Source organism: Rhamphochromis sp. 'chilingali' (assembly GCF_963969265.1).
Source record: "Rhamphochromis sp. 'chilingali' genome assembly, chromosome: 13".
NCBI classification, from domain to species: domain Eukaryota; kingdom Metazoa; phylum Chordata; class Actinopteri; order Cichliformes; family Cichlidae; genus Rhamphochromis; species Rhamphochromis sp. 'chilingali'.
In genome coordinates, this window is record NC_137940.1 from 22,359,963 (window position 1) to 22,377,177 (window position 17,215).

The 17,215-nt window shown below is 41.0% G+C and overlaps 2 protein-coding genes across 2 annotated transcripts; one reads left to right on the forward strand and one right to left on the reverse strand.

Annotated features, from left to right (window-relative positions):
* Positions 1 to 77: 77 nt before the first annotated feature.
* nxt2 (nuclear transport factor 2-like export factor 2) lies at positions 78 to 7,355 on the forward strand. The gene is made up of 4 exons (XM_080900200.1): positions 78 to 235; positions 319 to 405; positions 5,997 to 6,141; positions 6,284 to 7,355. The coding sequence occupies exons 1-4, from the start codon at positions 221 to 223 to the stop codon at positions 6,466 to 6,468; spliced, it is 432 nt and encodes a 143-aa protein (XP_080756326.1). The 5' UTR covers positions 78 to 220; the 3' UTR covers positions 6,469 to 7,355.
* Positions 7,316 to 16,458, reverse strand: acsl4a (acyl-CoA synthetase long chain family member 4a). Its single transcript, XM_080900198.1, has 15 exons — positions 16,353 to 16,458; positions 13,988 to 14,528; positions 13,719 to 13,896; positions 13,482 to 13,591; positions 12,950 to 13,088; positions 12,713 to 12,863; positions 12,382 to 12,505; positions 11,729 to 11,800; positions 11,488 to 11,627; positions 11,219 to 11,391; positions 10,861 to 10,935; positions 10,578 to 10,766; positions 10,302 to 10,416; positions 8,003 to 8,160; positions 7,316 to 7,899 (listed from the first exon to the last, which is right to left on the reverse strand). The coding sequence occupies exons 2-15, from the start codon at positions 14,342 to 14,344 to the stop codon at positions 7,742 to 7,744; spliced, it is 2,139 nt and encodes a 712-aa protein (XP_080756324.1). The 5' UTR covers positions 14,345 to 14,528; positions 16,353 to 16,458; the 3' UTR covers positions 7,316 to 7,741.
* Between the last annotated feature and the right edge of the window lie 757 nt (positions 16,459 to 17,215).

The window sequence follows — 17,215 nt, forward strand, 5'->3', positions numbered from 1 at the left end:
AACTCGGAAGAGAGAAGCTTAAATGAGTCTGAAAGATTGTACTGACATCTTATTTTGGTAGGCAGAGTTGGTGACCCGAGGAAGTAATACCCAGTGTGATAGAAATGTGTTGGTTGCTAAAGGAATAACAAGAGAAGAAAAGAAGTTTGAATTGTGACGTTTTCTCGGTCTTTTTGTAATATTTTTGTTTTGAGTTGTTTCCAATAATTTATCTGTTCATATGGCAACCACCCTGGTAAGCTTTTCCATGCCGTTTCCAAAAAAACACACGTTAAATCACCGTGTCCAGCTTTGAGTAATACGTAGTTATCTCTTCAGGATTTCAGGACTCATGCCGACCAGTCATGCAGATATTCAGAAGAATTTGTCAACATTTATTACGACTGTATGGATAAGAAGAGGCGGGTGAGTTTTGTTTCTGTAATTTAACTTAAATTAATTTGTAAGACCAAACTATATACGGTGGCCCGAAAGTGCCGTTGTTCCAGATCTACTGGCGTTTAGATCAACTGGCGTTGGTCGAACAGATGTGTGGCAGTCTTGTGTTTCAGGAGCTGCTACCGACAAACCAGCAAAAAAACGCCAAATGTGTCACCTGTGACACTTGTGAGGTTGTCTCAAACACACTCCGTCAGTCTTGATGCTGTTGAACAACAAAATGTTTAAAAATGTGGCGAGTTTACCTGGTGATATCCTCATGCGCGACCGCGAAAACAGCAAACAATTAACACCACGCCGATGTTGTTCACGGGACAGCAAGAGTAAACGATCGGGAGACTCTTGTCGTCGTTATCGTTCCCCTCGCACGGTTTATTTCTCCGGTTTCAGCGTTTTTGCTTCACAACTAAAGCGAGCAGTTTGCTTTGTGCACTAACATGGAGTCGAGTCAACCAGCGCCACCTCTGGCCAAGTGCCCCAGCCTACAGCCAGATCAACCTGTGACACACATCTGTACCACGTTTGAATTCGTGTCATGCACAACACATTTGTACCTTTCAATTGTGTCTGTTTGTGCGTCATGCAAATAAACCATTGAAATGAATGAAATGATATCATATATTTATTATCAGCCTACATTTGTACAAAATGCCAAATGACATACACATAATCATAAGAATCACCATCCTGATATCAATACTTTTGCCCATAAGAAAAATGCCGTGAACAAATATATGACACACTAATATTTCACCAGTGTTGTAACATCACATGTCGTTAGCATAGTCTGCCTGTGTCTTCCCTCTGCAAACGAACATTTCAGAGTTGGTTGTGATATACAGTCTGCATAAGTGTGGTTAATCTAATAAACATTTGTAAGGAGATGGCAGTTACTGTGAATGTACAGCAGTTACACAGTGATTAGTAGTAAACAGTCAGACAATGACTCTGACAATCTCATTCAATCTTGCAGATTGAATGCACCTTCTGTGGAAAGTGGTACCACACGGTGTGTGTGTGGACTTCCCCTGTGCAGAAGGCGACTACAAATGTTGTGGGTGCTAAATAAACAGAAAAAATTTATCCCTGTTGTCTTTGCTTACTGATTGTTTTCAGTGTTGACAATCCACATTGCTGGCATTGCATCTTTCAACATGTTTGTGGGTAGATTTGGATGTACCAGGGGTAAGTGCAGCCACTCAGCCTCTACTCAATGTGATCATAGCAGCAGGTGCAGATGTGTCACAAGTTAATCTAGTAGTGGCCTATGGTAGTAGTGGACTGACTAGTGATGGGCAGATGAAGCTTCATGAAGCACTGAAGCTTTTCATCCAATTGGTTCACCCCAGCGCAAAGCTTCTTGAAGCTTCATTTGCTCTAGTAGGACACCTACTGGACGTAAAAATATTAGTTGGCATGAATTTGAAGAGTGTGGCCTTTTGCACACAGCCTGTAAATGTCAACAACAAAAGTGTATAAAACAGTGTGTAAAACATCTATATTGTAGTGATGGCAGTATACTGTGTATATTTATACTGGCAGTATGGAAAATGATTATTTGGAAATGCTTAAAATGGAAATGATCATTTACTGTGAGGTGAGGTGTGGTTGGGGTGTGGACAGTAGTTGTGCTTTTGTAACGTTGAGGTATGGACAGCTACAGACTGAGGCCTCAGTCCTGCCTGTTCACATTTTATTCAGTAAAAACTAAATTTTCACTGCTTTTATGACCTTTTTAGTGGGGAGAACATAGCTAGGATTTAATGATTTAACAAATCTTTTAAATCCTTTGTCCTCCACAATGCTAAATGGCTGGGAGTCCTCAATCACCATGCTAACCAGGTCTTCATCTATTTGAGATTGTCTTTATTGTCTTTCCTCAGGAGAACAAAGCACAAATATAAATATCACACACGTAACTTATAACAGCTGTATAATATTGTTATATCATTTAGTAACATTACTGCATGCTATATTATCATTGCATTTGATGGCTCACCTGGTCTTGCCCCACAATCGGTGTTCCCCTTATTCTCATGCAAAGCTCTGTAGTACCTAAGCGTGGATGAGGTGTTGTTGTTATATCCCAGCTCCCTGGCACATAGCAAACACTTCACCTTGTACAAAAGTCAAGACAGCTTAACATAAATTGTATTGCACCATCAGTATTATGAAAATACATCTTCTGTAGAAATTTACCTTGTTGGGAGGAATAAGATCAAAATGTTCCCACACAGGGGAGGACATCCTCCTCTTCTTAGCTGGCGCTATTCTCTCCTGACTTTCTCTCCTCACTCTCATAAACCTCCAAACGGTCTCCAAACTCTCACTAACAGCAACTCTCCATCAAACACCCACATTTTGAATGAAGTCTGAGGGGTTTATATCTCTGTCATAGCTCGCGGCAAAGTTCGAACCACTTCCTGAACCAGTCACGTGGTACAGCCGGGCAGCGAGGCTTCGGACGTCTCATTTTCAGCTCCTCCCATAAATGAAGCAAGCCTCGTTACGCGCATCGCGGAAACGCCCCCTCAATTACTCGACACAAGCTTCGAAGCCTCGATACAGAATGTCACATCACTAGGACTGACCTCCATTTGAAACTGCTCCAGCTGCTGTGTGATAGTGGATCTGCTACAAATTGAAGATCATATGGAAGTTTTGGAAATTAACCCTTGTATTAAGTTGAAGAACACACAATTGACATTGATTTTGTTGCGGGTCATTTAGATCCGTACTGTGTAAATCCACTCAGAATTATCCAAAAACTGCAATAAAACAATAGCAACTTTATTTCCCATTAGATAAACATGTAGAACACAGACATACAACTGTTAGACTTTACATAACTATTTTAGGAACAATTTGGCTTTTGAACTTGCCCAACTTTCTCAGTTTTTCAATGCTCAACATTTTCGATTTTGTCCACATGATGGACAGAATGTAACTGTGTGCTTTCTGCAGATGTACTTCTTGCATTTCTCACAAAAAGTGCTTGTTTTCAAACAGGAACCTTCCTAACTAAGATTTAAAACAAAAGATTTCTACGTCTCCTCCAGTCTCACAAACAGATGACAAACCAAGCGACACACCTGAGTCACTGACTTTCTTAAATCCACTCACTCTCACTGGCTGTTTATTACTAATCACTGTGTAACTGCTGTGAATTCACAGTAACTGCCATCTCCTTACAAATCTTCATTAGATTAACCACACTTATACAGATTGTATATAACTACCAACTCCCCAGCCATGTTGATGGATTGCCTATATTGGCTGGAAATATTAATTTCCAGGGAAAAGACACAGGCAGACTCTGCTTACAGGATGTGATGTGACAACACTAATTAAATATTGATTTGTCATATTTGTCCAAGGTGTATTTCATTGTTATGGAAAAAGAGAATATCAAAATCATGATGACCAATTGGAGTGGTGATTTCTATGACTTTGTGTATATAATTTGGAATTTTGTACAAATGTAGGCCAATAAGGAATATATGATATCATTTCATTCATTTCAAAGGTTTATTTGCATGACCCACAAACAGACACAATTGAAAGGTACAAATGTGTTGTGCATGACACGAATTCAAACGTGCTGCAGATGTGTGTCACAGGTTGATCTGGCTGTAGGCTGGGGCACTTGGCCAGAGGTGGCGCTGGTTGACTCGACTCCATGTTAGTGCACAAAGTAAACTGCTCGCTGTAGTTGTGAAGCAAAAACGCTGAAACCGGAGAAATAAACCGTGCGAGGGGGACGATAACGACGACAAGAGTCTCCCGATCGTTTACTCTTGCTGTCCCGTGAACAACATCGGCGTGGTGTTAATTGTTTGCTGTTTTCGCGATCGCGTCGCGCATGAGGATATCACCAGGTAAACTCGCCACATTTTTAAACATTTTGTTGTTCAACAGCATCAAGACTGACGGAGTGTGTTTGAGACAACCTCACAAGTGTCACAGGTGACACATTTGGCGTTTTTTTGCTGGTTTGTCGGTAGCAGCTCCTGAAACGCAAGTCTGCCACACATCTGTTCGACCAACGCCAGTTGATCTAAACGCCAGTAGATCTGGAACACCGGTCATTCCATTAGGCACACATTTCTAGTTGCGCCTCTCTTTTTCCTTCAGTCCCGTCTTAAATCTTCATGGCAAAGATTCAACAAAGTGATTTTGGTGCTTGTGGACTTGACAGCGTCACAGATTTGTCAGCTGCATATCCATGATGTAACTCCTGTTCCACTTTGAAAGGCCAAGTTGGATTGTGATCTAATGACCGGAGGCCATTTTACTACAGTGAATTCATTGTCATGTTCAAGAAACCAGTCTGAGACGGCCTGAGCTTTGCAATGTGATGGAAGAGCTTGTAGTAGTCATCAGAAGATGACTACACTGTGGTCACAAGGGGATGCGTATGGTCAGCAACGTCAGCTAAGATGTGACATTTAAACAGCTGGTACAAAGGAGCCATGTACCAAGAAAATGTCCCAAAAAATCTTAAACTCCAATATAAATGTTAAAGACCAAACGAAAATGACGTATTTCATTGAAAATGTTATTCCAAAAACACAAACCACATTAGCTATAAATTGCTAATGTTGTGCAGTCGTATGAAAAGTGTTAAGGCCAATGTGTGACCCACTCCTTCAATACAGAGTTTAAGTTAAAGTAATGAGTAATATCACAAACTAACCACCTCCAGTTACCAATTTTAATTTCTGTTTCAGATAAATGTATATAAATGTTTAAGTGTACATACTTGTGAGTAATTACAAACTGAATTTCTGTTATTACTGCAGCCTACCTGCAGTACCTTTTGTGGCCTGCCAGGGGTGGGGCAGCCCACACTTTAAGAATCACTGACCTACGCCATCACACCTCCACCATCCTTAACTGTTGATACAAGGATAGATCTGTGCTATCACTTTGTTTACACCAAATTCAGACCCTGCCAAATGTTGCAGCAGAAAGCAAAAATCATCAGATCAGGCAACATTTTCTAGTCTTCTGTATTTTGTCAACTTTAGTTAGCACGTGTGAATTGTAGTCTCCGCTTCCTGTTCTTAGCTGACAGGAGTGACAGCCTGTGGTCTTCTGCTGCTGTAGCCAATCTGCTTCAAGGTTTGAATGCATTCACAGATGCTCTTCTGGGTGTTTCATCTTTACGTTTTTCATCTTTTGGCCATTATAAGTCCTGATATATTGGTCAGTACATCGGTTGGGCTCCAGCTTGAATAAGTACCTAATAATGTGGCCAATGAGTGTAGGTTATAGCATGTTGAAACTTAGCTTTAAAATCTTCTAAGTAAGAGATATTGTGAAGACTTCCTTATTTGGGCCTGTGATGTAAATTTATTAAAGTGGATTCAACTATGAGCTCCCCACTAACCCACAGCTCCTCTGCAGTGAAAGCAGTCTTATTCTTAAAGTGATAGTTTTCATTTTAAAGATCACAACCTTTCAGTTTCACTAGAGCTAATGAGCATGGTGCTCTGCTACAGGCTGATGGCACTGTTGCTGTTAATGTTCACCATTGTCTGGCTCCCATGTGCTAGAACTTAATCCGGCTCTACCTGGACAAGGCTACCTTGGTGTGGAACGGAAATGCGGTGTCAGGACAGGAAGCCCTGGGCGAGTTTTTTGAGTCACTGCCATCCAGCGAGTTCCAGGTTCAAACACTGGATTGCCAGCCTGTGCACGGTCAGTGGGTCAATCCCAAACTCAACACATTTGAACTATTAAATTGATCCCCATTAATCATATTGTCTCATTAAAATGTGAATGTAAACCTTTATTCTTCTGTTGCTGCTTTAGAAAATAACTAACTTCTCCTCACTCACAGAGCAAGCAACCCAAGGCCAGACAACACTGCTTGTGGTGACCGGTGGCATAGTCAAGTTTGAAGGGAACAAACAGCGTTTTTTCAACCAGAACTTTCTCCTAACAGCTCAGGCTTCACCCAACAACGATCAGCCCGTGTGGAAGATCGCTAGCGACTGTTTCCGCTTTCAAGACTGGAATAGCTGAGGCTCTGCTTTCCCCTGAAGTGTACAAAGGCTTCAGCAGTGATCACCTTAATAATAATCAATATTGCATTTGTATATTCAGTTTTTTGTAATAAAATAAAGTGTCATACAACACTGAGTACGAAAAGGTGTTTATTCTTGAAATGTCGAACATGGCATGTGACTGCAATGATGGGAGTAATAAATACACGTAGGTTCACCAAACAACTAAAGTGACTGCCATCGTCTGTGTACTTAAAACTTTTAACAATGCAAATCCACCAACATGATAGTATTTGGAAAAATACATAGAAAACACATTAAAACTGAGTTCAGAGGATCCTTTATACCAAATCGTACAATAACCTATTAACTGAGGTAAAGTACGCACAGTATTACAGTATGCCAGTTGTGACTATAATAAAGGCTAAGCAGTTTAGTAGTTAATTGTGTGGTTTTTTTAAATAAGGTGCCTACAAACATTTGTCAAAATGTTTCTATACCCCACATTTGACAACTTCATATATTAAAACATTTGTCCGTCTTCCTGAGTCATTTAGGCCAACACATTTTGGTCTTCCTTTCTTAACAAACCATTAAAATAACATTAAAGCATAAATAAAACAGGTAAGAAACAAAATCAAAGCTAAATACACAGACAAACGACTGTAAATGCTCTTGATCGTGTCGATGTGTCTGCGGTGGGGAGTATTTTTCCTTTCAAGTAAACACGGCATTCAGCCTTTTTTGTAACTTTTCTTTTTTACTGTCTAGCTACCACCTCTGCTCGACTACATGAGAACTGCAGACTGAAGGCACCTTAACATCAGTACTCCAACTTTACAAAACAGCATGACATGCCTCTGTGATCATGGTCGCATTTTTTTCCTTTATTTTTTTGAAACATTTTCAATGAAAGCAGCAGCAAGACTTAAGCAACATGTGGACCGAAGGTGCCGTTTCTAACAGCTACAAATAAGAGTCCCAGCAATTTCCAATGGATGGCAGTTGAGAGCTGCAATAGCCTTTCACCCTTCTAATAACAAAAACTGACACTTTGGTGCATCTCTTACAAACACAACTTCTCACACACTCACACACACACACACACACACACACACACACACACACACACACACGGATAAACGGCTACAACTATTTATAGCTTACGCTTTTCTCTGTGAAGCTGTGGAACACAAATAAACTACAGCTTTGTAACCAGAGGAATATTTGCACATCAAAATCGTGGTTATGGTGAAAGCAGTAACTCCTGGGTGGTGTGGGCCTGCTGGAAGTTACTTCCTCCCATACATTCTCTCTATGTGATGGAGATAGTGGTTCTTCAGCTCTTTCCTCTTCAACTTGAATGCATCTGTGACTAGGCCCGTTTCAGGCGTCCACGGCTCTGGACTCAGATGCACCTTCACTGGAATCTCAAATCTCTGGAGTTTAACTACAAGGAAGGAAAGTGATGTTCAGGCACGTTTGGACAAAGTATGGATGAAAGCAAAACTTGCAAAGCTTCTGTTATCGCAATGCTGTGAAAAGACTCTTACTGTTAATGGCGACCTCCTTGATCGCCTTCAGGACCTCGCTTTCCATTTCAGGATTAGTGCAGATCTCCTCCCATGTCCCCTCTATGCTCCTCTGTTTGGCCAGTTCTGTGAGCTTTTTCTGATTGGGAACCACGAAGCTGATCACATAGTTCTGATCACTGCAAGGGCACACAATTTAAAACAAACAAAAAAAAGTTTAGAAACTGTTCAACATTACGTCGCATGCCCACCACTGAACAACTACAGACAAAATAATTAATTCAAGTTGCAGCCGTAATCACTTCAGTCTAATTAAGTGCCATATTTAATTGTTCCGATATCAGCTGAAGTCGAAGTGAGCGCTACATTTGTTGATTCAGTCGTCATTAAGACACTTAAACGTCACTTGGAGTTCTCATGTCAGCCAGAGTGCAGGTGACACATCTGAAGTGGGAAGAATTTCATGACGGTTTGGGTGTTCACACTGAAAGCTGTCAGTTCAAGTGCGTAGGCGCAAAAGCCTGTCAGGTAATTATGTATGAACAGTAACAATTTGATTTTATTGGAGCTTGGAGAAGAACTGAGACTGGAAATGATTTAAAGTGTAAACATGAAGGTATAATAAGCACAGGGAAAAAAAAAAAAAAAAAAAAAAAAGGCAAAGAATGACTGCAGGAGCGGTGCTGAGTGATGTGGAATGATAAAAGGAGAAAAGAATTCAAGGAGTGGAGCTGTGAGACACAAGCAAGTGCTGGCAACGTTGAGAAATACTGCTACTGCTGGGATATCCTGAGTAACCATCTCTGTGTAATATTATGCAATATACCATGTTTAAACTGTTCTGACAACACGTCAGTACTGCTGTAGCTAAACCGGGTGCCCCTTTTCAGAAGCGGAACTAAACCTGCCTGCATAATTAGAACAGTACACACATGTTTAACAGACTGGACTAAATTTAGGTTGAAAAATGTTTTCCTGCACATTATGTTTATATTAAGAGCCCAGAAATAAACACTTGCTTAACACTGTATTTGGTCAGAAAAAACAAAATAATAATTTAAAAAAACAAAAAAGAAACAAACACAAAACACCTACCCAATGAATTAAACCTTAGCTTGCTTAATTCGATATGCTAAAATACATTACATGGACAAAAGTGCTGGATGACCTACAAGAGCTGCTCAGCCATGCAAACCCACACCGTGAAGCTCCCCGTGCACAGCGTTTATGCTGATGTTTGAAACTCTGCAGTTATTGAATCAGCAGATCGTTGATGACTTTATAAAACCCTGCTCTGCAACTTTACATGCTCCGAGTTGCTGTGGTTCCAATAATACATTTACAGTCAACTGTAGAATATCTAGTAGGGAAAAAATGTCCCACACTAACTTTGTCCTATTACAGCACCACACTCACATTCAGTGAGCTCTTTACAATGACCCACTCTTTCACGGATGTTTGCAAAGGCAGATCGCATGGCTAGGTGCTTGGTTGTATATGCATTTGGCTAAGAACAGAAAACAATGATTGCAAGGTGTGGCCCAATTCTTTTGTCCATATACTGCATTATGTACTGCATTTATTAAACTGATGATAAAGTGTCATTCACATTTTCAAATGGAGATCATCATCTCAAATCCCAAGTGTGAGATAAGTGAAAGACGTTTCTATAGATACGCAATCATGTATAGTACAAATAGAAACCGCCTGTAGCTGATGAATATACCATACGTACAAGTAAACATTTCATGGAAATGTCATCTGGGTTGTTTACTAGTACCTTTATCTTTTATTTCATTTCCTGGTTCATTTGCATCAACTGATAAGAAACCCTGACCCTGAATAACATTTTCTGTAATTCTAACTTTATGCAAGTATCTCGTGAAATAATATTTGTTTGTACCCGTCATATGCAAATCTGTGTTTAGTCAGTGTTTATTAGCACAAAACTTCAGCTGGCCTATCATGCATATGAAACTGATATGAATCTATGACTGATCGCTATAATGTAATTTTTCTCCAAAGTCAAACGTGAAGAATGAAAAAATATTTCAAGAAGCACTCGTGTTCTTAAGTTTAGAGTAAAAACACAGACGCCTGCAGCAGTTGAATATGATGTTTGAACTGTAAACAGCTCGTGGAAAGGTCACCATCTGCAAATTCATTCAGCTGTTTCCCCATATCGTTTATAATCTGCCATTATACTCGTTGATCCAGATGTAAATCATATATTAGGATATGGAAAAACTTTGCCTCTAAATTGCATCTCCTACCATTTTAACTTTCCCTGAATAAATAAATAAAAAAGTAGGTCACTCACCTGTTTGCATAAGCACAGATGTTGTCTATAAGAGGGCAGTTTTTCAGAGCAGATTCCACTTTACCGAGAGACACGTACTCTCCAGCCTGCAGTTTCACCAAATCTTTCTTGCGGTCTTAATGAGAAAAAGTAAATGATAAATGGACTGATTTTTATATAGCACTTAAAAAAAAAAAAAAAAAAAAAAAACTCTACTTAAGCACTCAAAGGGCTTTATACAATACGTATCATTCACAGTAGCATCCCACCCCCACCCAGAAAAAGAAATATACACACCAACAATTTGTAGACAGCCATCTGGGTAAACCTCTCCTACATCTCCGGTGCAGAACCATCTCTGACCATTTTCATCCACAAAGAAGTCCTGATTGTTGCCTTCACTCCTGTAGTAGCCCATGGTTACATTGGGGCCACCGATCAAGATCTCCCCTCTTGGATTTGGCTTGTCTTTACTGGTGTAGCCACCTGAGTGAAAATAAAAAACACATGATTACGCTGCAATGGAGATCTTTCCATTCTGCAAAAGCATGTCCCGGCATGTTTTCCCCCCCAAACATACCTTCAGCCCAGTCCCTGAGTCTAATCTCACAGCAAATCAGAGGAGCTCCAACACGACCAGTGCTGATGTCTTCAACTGTAAAATGAAAAACATTTCTTAAGAACAGTCATTTAAACATTATTTTCAATTTAGGCCCATCTGCTTCTATCCTGAGGTATTTGTTTATCCTGTGTGACTATTGGCCAGGCTCACTACAATAATGACTGCTTCCAGTCAGCAGATCACTAGGGAACTGAGGCACTTTAGTTAATCCAACTTAAAATAAAACTGTAAGTCAGGATTTGTTTCTTTTAAATTAAATAATGCCTAAATTTGAACTCATCTGTCATTATTTTGGGCACTCAAAATGTTATCTTACCCTCTGTGATAGTGCCTGCTCCACAGGTCTCAGTGAGGCCGTAGCCCTGGCCCACTGGACAGCAAAAACACACATTCATAAATCTCTGAGTGGCCGGGGACAGGGGGGCTCCTCCAGACAGCATCATCCTCACTCGCCCACCCAGCAGTTTCTTTACTTTCCGGAACAACAAGCTGCAAAGAGAGATCACGCAGTGTTTTGATTTTAAGTTAAACAAGCCAATCATGTTTTAGTGCAAGGGTCACAGGAACGCATAGGATGCTTCTTACGCATTGCAGAGTGGTGCGTCATAGCCCCTCCTGATCTGCTCCAGTTTATAATTGTAGCCCAGTGTAAACAGCATCTTCTGAACAAAACCCATTTCCTGCACTTTGCTCATCACGTTCTTGTTGATGCGATCCATGATTTCCTTTTTGGACCAAACATATAGGAGTTATTTAGACACCAGTTGACAAACAAAATAAAATAAAGAAAGACACAAACAGGATAAATAAAAAACAAGGTTCTTACTGGCACAGCTGCCATCAGTGTGGGCCTGAGCACAGAGCAATCTCCTTTACTTCCCTTCTTTATCCTGGTAGACTAAAGAGGAGAAGGAAAAAAATAAAAATTGAAATATTGTCCAACTTTTGTAATGTAACTCCTCCTCAATCTGCCCTGCTTCCCACTGATGTGACTAATGTGGCCACAGACTACAGAATCTAATCGACAAAGGCAAGATCAAGTCACACTGGTTTGTGGACAAACTCATGCCTCAAGTTTTAATAAAACCAGACATTATTAAAGTGTTTCTCATCATTTCCAACCGACTTGTTGCGCAGTTAGCAAAGCTTCCAGTGGGCTAAGTTAGGCATCTCCTTTAAGTAAGATTAAAAAAATAAATATAAGAAGCTGCTTTTTTGGAGAGCTACTGTTCGCCATGATAAACACGATTCACATCTGGTTTTGTGAACTCTCGTTTCCTCAAATCTTTACAATGTAGATAAAGTGTGGACCGATGCCACGGCACGCAATCGTCACAATGGCCACTTAAACTGTGAAAAACAACAGCTTGAAATAAACCAGACTTTTCATCTAAATATTAACAGAAACACCACTAAGAGTCAATTAAAATATAGACTACAGTGACAGAAACAATGCAACCTGGCGTCGGTGCTGCTTACCTGGTCTGACAGTGTCTGTGGGGACGAATAGCCAATCCGACAACCATATGTGACACAGGAGATTTCAGCTGTCATTTCCAGAACATGAGCCAGGGGCAGATAGGCTATGTAGGTATCATTAGGCCTGCCACAGTAGAATCATTGAAAGTCTTGGTTAGGACCAACGATTAGTAGACATTTTCAGTTCCTCTTTCCAATGTTTACACTGAGGATCTTTGACTGCACTTCCTTAGTTCCAATTTGAACTTAAACTTTCTTTTTTTCTTAGATTTCTTCACATCTCCAAGTAGCCTTACTAAAATACAACAAATCAGCCATTGCTGCAACTCACCCGAGCCCAGGGATGCGTTCACACTGGCCTGTCATTCCTGCAATTAGGTTACTGTGGACAATGACAACTCCTTTGGGTCTGCCTGTGGAACCGCTGGTGTACATCACAACGGCCAGATCGGATGGCCGGGGCTCAACAATTGCCCTAGCCACTGTAGAACAAAGGAAAGCGTTACCGTCTTGTACTGTGCCTGAAATAGGACAAAAAGCACAACCAGAGTGAGTCAGAAATACACACCATTCTCCGGCTGCCTGCCCATCTCTCGTACGGACTGCATGCTGCGGATGGAAAGCCCTGCTGGGTAGCCTTCTGTGTTCATTTTCTTGTCATCCACATAAATCACATGCTTCAGGTTGGGGATCTGTGGCAGTACAGTCTATGCAGAAAAAGCAAAGAGTAAAAATGTTACAGGAGGATGCCCAAGTACAAGATTTCGTTCTATAAATAACATTTTTAAAAAAGTGATAGTCCTTTGGGATTTTCTTTGTAACAGAAAGCCAGTAAATGCATCTTTTAAAAAAAAAAATAAATGCTTTAACAAATCAATTCTGTGTTCCTTATTTCATCCATGAAGCTGTGGACAAAAACATTATTCTGGGCTTTCCAAACTTTAATGTTAACAATTTGCTACATCTTAAATTATAATCATGTGATGATAATTGAGGCTGTTAGATGGTAAACAAAGACGTCTCATGAGAATAATCATATCACTGCTTCTCTTGCTCTTAGGAGTGGTGGTTGGACCATGTGCTGTAAAGGATTAACTCACTTTCAGCTTAGTCTCAAGGAGCTCCACGTTGGTGACCAAATGTGAAACACCCGTCTCATTCAGTCCAAAAGCAATCGCCTCCTCCCCCAGTGTGGCGTAGAATGTCACCACTGCAATAATAATATTGTTTAAAAAAGGATCTCAGTGAGTGAGATAATTAAATTATGAAACACTTAACACAGCATTCACGCTATCTGACCCCAAAACCTTGGATTGAACGCGCTGAGATATACTTACGTGGGAAATTGTGTCTGAAGCATGCCTGAGCAGTGATCATCCACTCTGCCCTGGTTTCACAGAAGACTGCAATAGTGCTTTTGGGTTGCTGCCCCAAAGCCGCCAATCCACTGCCAAACTCACCGACTATGGAGTCGAGTTCATTGTAGGATAACCATTTGTACTCCCCCAGGATCAGCTAAAAGGAGAAAGGGTCACATAAATAACACCGAACATCTCTGATCACTTACGCATTTGTCAACAGAGCAGTAAACTCTAAGCAACCTTACCTTTTTAAAAACTTTGCCGTTGGGCTGAGTCTCGTTCTCTTCGCTCAGAATCTCTCGGGTTCCTAGACAATCAGCTTCACCGAAGCGCTGCACAGCATGCTTGAACAGCTTATCGAGTGTGTCCTTGCCTGGGAAGTCTTCCCTGGCCAGGGAATCAAATTGGTCCACGGAGCGGTATGGTCCCTCGGCACATCCTGATTTGGAACGGGCTTTTATCCTCTTGGACAGAGCTTTTCCTTGGCCAGCTCCGGTGAGGTAGTACCAAGGCAGGAATGAGACTATTGAGTACAGCCATATGATAAGGTGGATTGGAAAAAGGAGGATAGATTGGAGGACAGAGTCTGACTGAAGACCCATGCTTTTTTCTGGAAGGGAGCTGAGCAGCAGGTTATCAGAAAACTTTCAAGCTTGGTGGCCCCAAAGATGTTTGAGGTGCGTCAAGAGAATTGTGTTGGACGGGAAGAGGGGGAAAAAAAGCTCTTAAACTCTTAAGAGTCCCACAGTTGTAGCATGTAAATATTTGGTCCACAAAATGCTTAAGCTAAAGTTGAGACAGAAAAGAAAAACAAAAAACACAATACAGTCAATTGATACAGTTCATTCATCAGCTGCCTGTGAGATCACTTAAATAACTCAGGTTAAAAGTCAAAAGCAAGAAAGTTGATTTTCACCCAAATATCTATCGCATGCCAAGAGATGTCACAAAAGGGAAGTTGGCTGGTTAACTAAGTTTGTCTGGTGGTTGACTTCTTGCTTAAAGGAACTCTGACAAAACACTAGATTGGAAATAAAAAGTGAACTATTAACCATCAGTATCTGAGGCTTATCTAAACCGTTCCACCACTGTGCTACCTCTTCTTACAGACAGGAAGACTGCACTACACACGGCAATTATCCACAGCCTCACCACCTCCTCGCTGCGTACCAAACCGCCTCTGTATGTCTGAACGTTTTCAGTGCTCAGCTCCTTATAATGTCCTCTGCTGCACTCAAACACCTGCCTGCTTTTAAACAACAGGTCAACTGAAAGGTCATGGAGGGATGCAGTAGTGCGGAGATGTGGTCACTCTGACCAGACTGGCTACTGTCCAATGAGGATTGTGCTGCAGACAACCAATGACAATACTCTTTAGGCTCACCCCACTTGGTGGTCAGGGAAGGGTCACTATAGAGCAAGCTCAGCCTGCTGATATCCTCAGAGTGCAGAGACGGTAAAGTAGTTAAAACAAATTGTGTCTCATAATTGCAAAATGTAGTCAATATCCACATGTTTGCTCTGTGGCTAAACGTCACGTGCTGAACCCGTTTAGCACGTGACAAAGTAATTGTAGCCTACGGCAGTCAGCTATTAAGTGGAAAGTGTCTTCATGGCACAAGACAGACACCGGTTACCTGCAAATAAGAGAACACTGTGTACTTAGCTACATTAAGACATTTATGGAAAGAGAAGGTCAAACCACGTAACTGGCTTTCCCAATCCTGAAAGCTCACACTCTTCATCGTGAATCATTTCCGTGAATCATATCCTCAGTGTACGTCACATCTGTCCATACATCTTAAAGAATGACAGTACACCCACAGATGAATCAAAGCGGCGGAGAAAGAAATATTTATATGTCAGGATCTTTTTCTGGGCTCTTACTGTGAAAATAAAAATACCCTGAAAACATTCCTGTGTGATGACAGGACGTGGGGATGGTGATGATGATGATGGAAAAGCCATGGACCACTAGCTTAAAACAGTTTTTCCTCTCTCTCTTGGGTGGAATTGAATAAAAGCAAATTCAAATCATTTTACACGGGAATACGGGAGTGAGTGGTTCGATGCAAATCTCCTCACACGTCTATATCTAGTTGTGAGTGATAAACACGTTATCTAACGGTAAAAAGCCAAACACTGCATATCCGTTTAGGGCAGGTATTGCTAACAAAAGCGACAGTTTAATACCGGGAAATGCTAAAGTTGTAGCCGGGGTTTGCAGTTTCCACTTGTAACACGTTACGCTAAAACACCATGAAAAACAATACGAGCTGTAATTAAAATTAAAGCGCCTTTCTTGCTCCCTTTACATAATTGGTGTGCTTCAAAATAAGGCGAGCTGGGAAGCAAATCTGACCTCCTTATCTAGCACTGAAACGACAATGGGTCAGGAGCGGCATGGCAGACGAAATGATGACAAAAAGCCGCCGCACATTGCTGGCACGGCGCGTCTCACTGGCAAGTTGATTAACGTTAGCTGCTGTCGCTTAAACCTGCTCAATATTAGCAGTACATATTAACTAACGGATAAAGGCTCTAATGAGATTACAGCGGTCAGCTAGAGAGTGATACCATGCTGTATTGGCAGGCTGGCAGCGTTCTTACCTTCAGCTGAAGAAAGCCCGGTCAGCCGTGTGCCGCTCTTTCACAAATGACCGAAAGTTACCTTTTGTTGGGACCTAGAAACCCGGAACCACTACGTCATCTGATTCCATATTTCTCGACCAATGAGCAGCCAAAGCGGATTTGCGCTCTCTTATGCTATGTCCGCTTAAAAAGAAAAAGAAAAAAAGAAAAAGGTAACAGGAAATCAGTAATGCGTATGTTCTCTGGCTCTGTTACAGCACCTGTATTTTTCTTTCATCATGTAATGGTTATGTGTGTATTTTACCGAAGTTTACATCCAAACAAAAGCAAAACAATAATAATAATAATAAAAAAGTTACCGTACTTGCACTCTTATCTAATATATTTTGCAGATAGATCTGATAATTGAGATCAGATCATTTGTTTACATATTATGCAGCTTACACAAATCTAGCTGAGATCTGATAATTTATGTTTATATATGATGGAGCTTACATAACCCCGTATAATATTAGATTGAAACCTGGTTTTTACATTTATGATCCTGCTTTGATGTGTGCCTGATTTGGTATTTTTATTAAAGACACTGAAAATTCTTTCAAGTACAAGCACCATTCCCACTCATTAAAACAACAAATGGTTGCGCACGCTCGGAGTGCACCAGTGAAGACAATGCATTCATCATCACAGAGCATGCCGTGAGGAACACCTTCAGGAGGGTGAACACCAGGAAGGCAGCAGGACCAGATGCAATCCCTGGCCGGGTCCTGAGAGCCTGCGCTGACCAGCTAGCACCGGTGTTCACGGAGATCTTCAACCTTTCCCTGGCCCAAGCAATGGTTCCCACGTGCTTCAAACAGTCCATCATTGTCCCTGTTCCA

Bases quoted from the DNA above. Each gene is read 5' to 3' on its own strand.
- acsl4a (XM_080900198.1), bottom strand. From the start codon at position 14,344: ATGGGTCTTCAGTCAGACTCTGTCCTCCAATCTATCCTCCTTTTTCCA. The intron at 12,864-12,949 runs GTGTGTATTTCT...TTTGTTCTACAG, and splicing joins GGGCAGGCAGCCGGAGAATG to TGGCTAGGGCAATTGTTGAG. The intron at 10,417-10,577 runs GTGTGTATATTT...TTTCTCATTAAG, and splicing joins TGGCTGTCTACAAATTGTTG to ACCGCAAGAAAGATTTGGTG.
- nxt2 (XM_080900200.1), top strand. The intron at 406-5,996 runs GTGAGTTTTGTT...CCCATGTGCTAG, and splicing joins GTATGGATAAGAAGAGGCGG to AACTTAATCCGGCTCTACCT. The intron at 6,142-6,283 runs GTCAGTGGGTCA...CCTCACTCACAG, and splicing joins GGATTGCCAGCCTGTGCACG to AGCAAGCAACCCAAGGCCAG.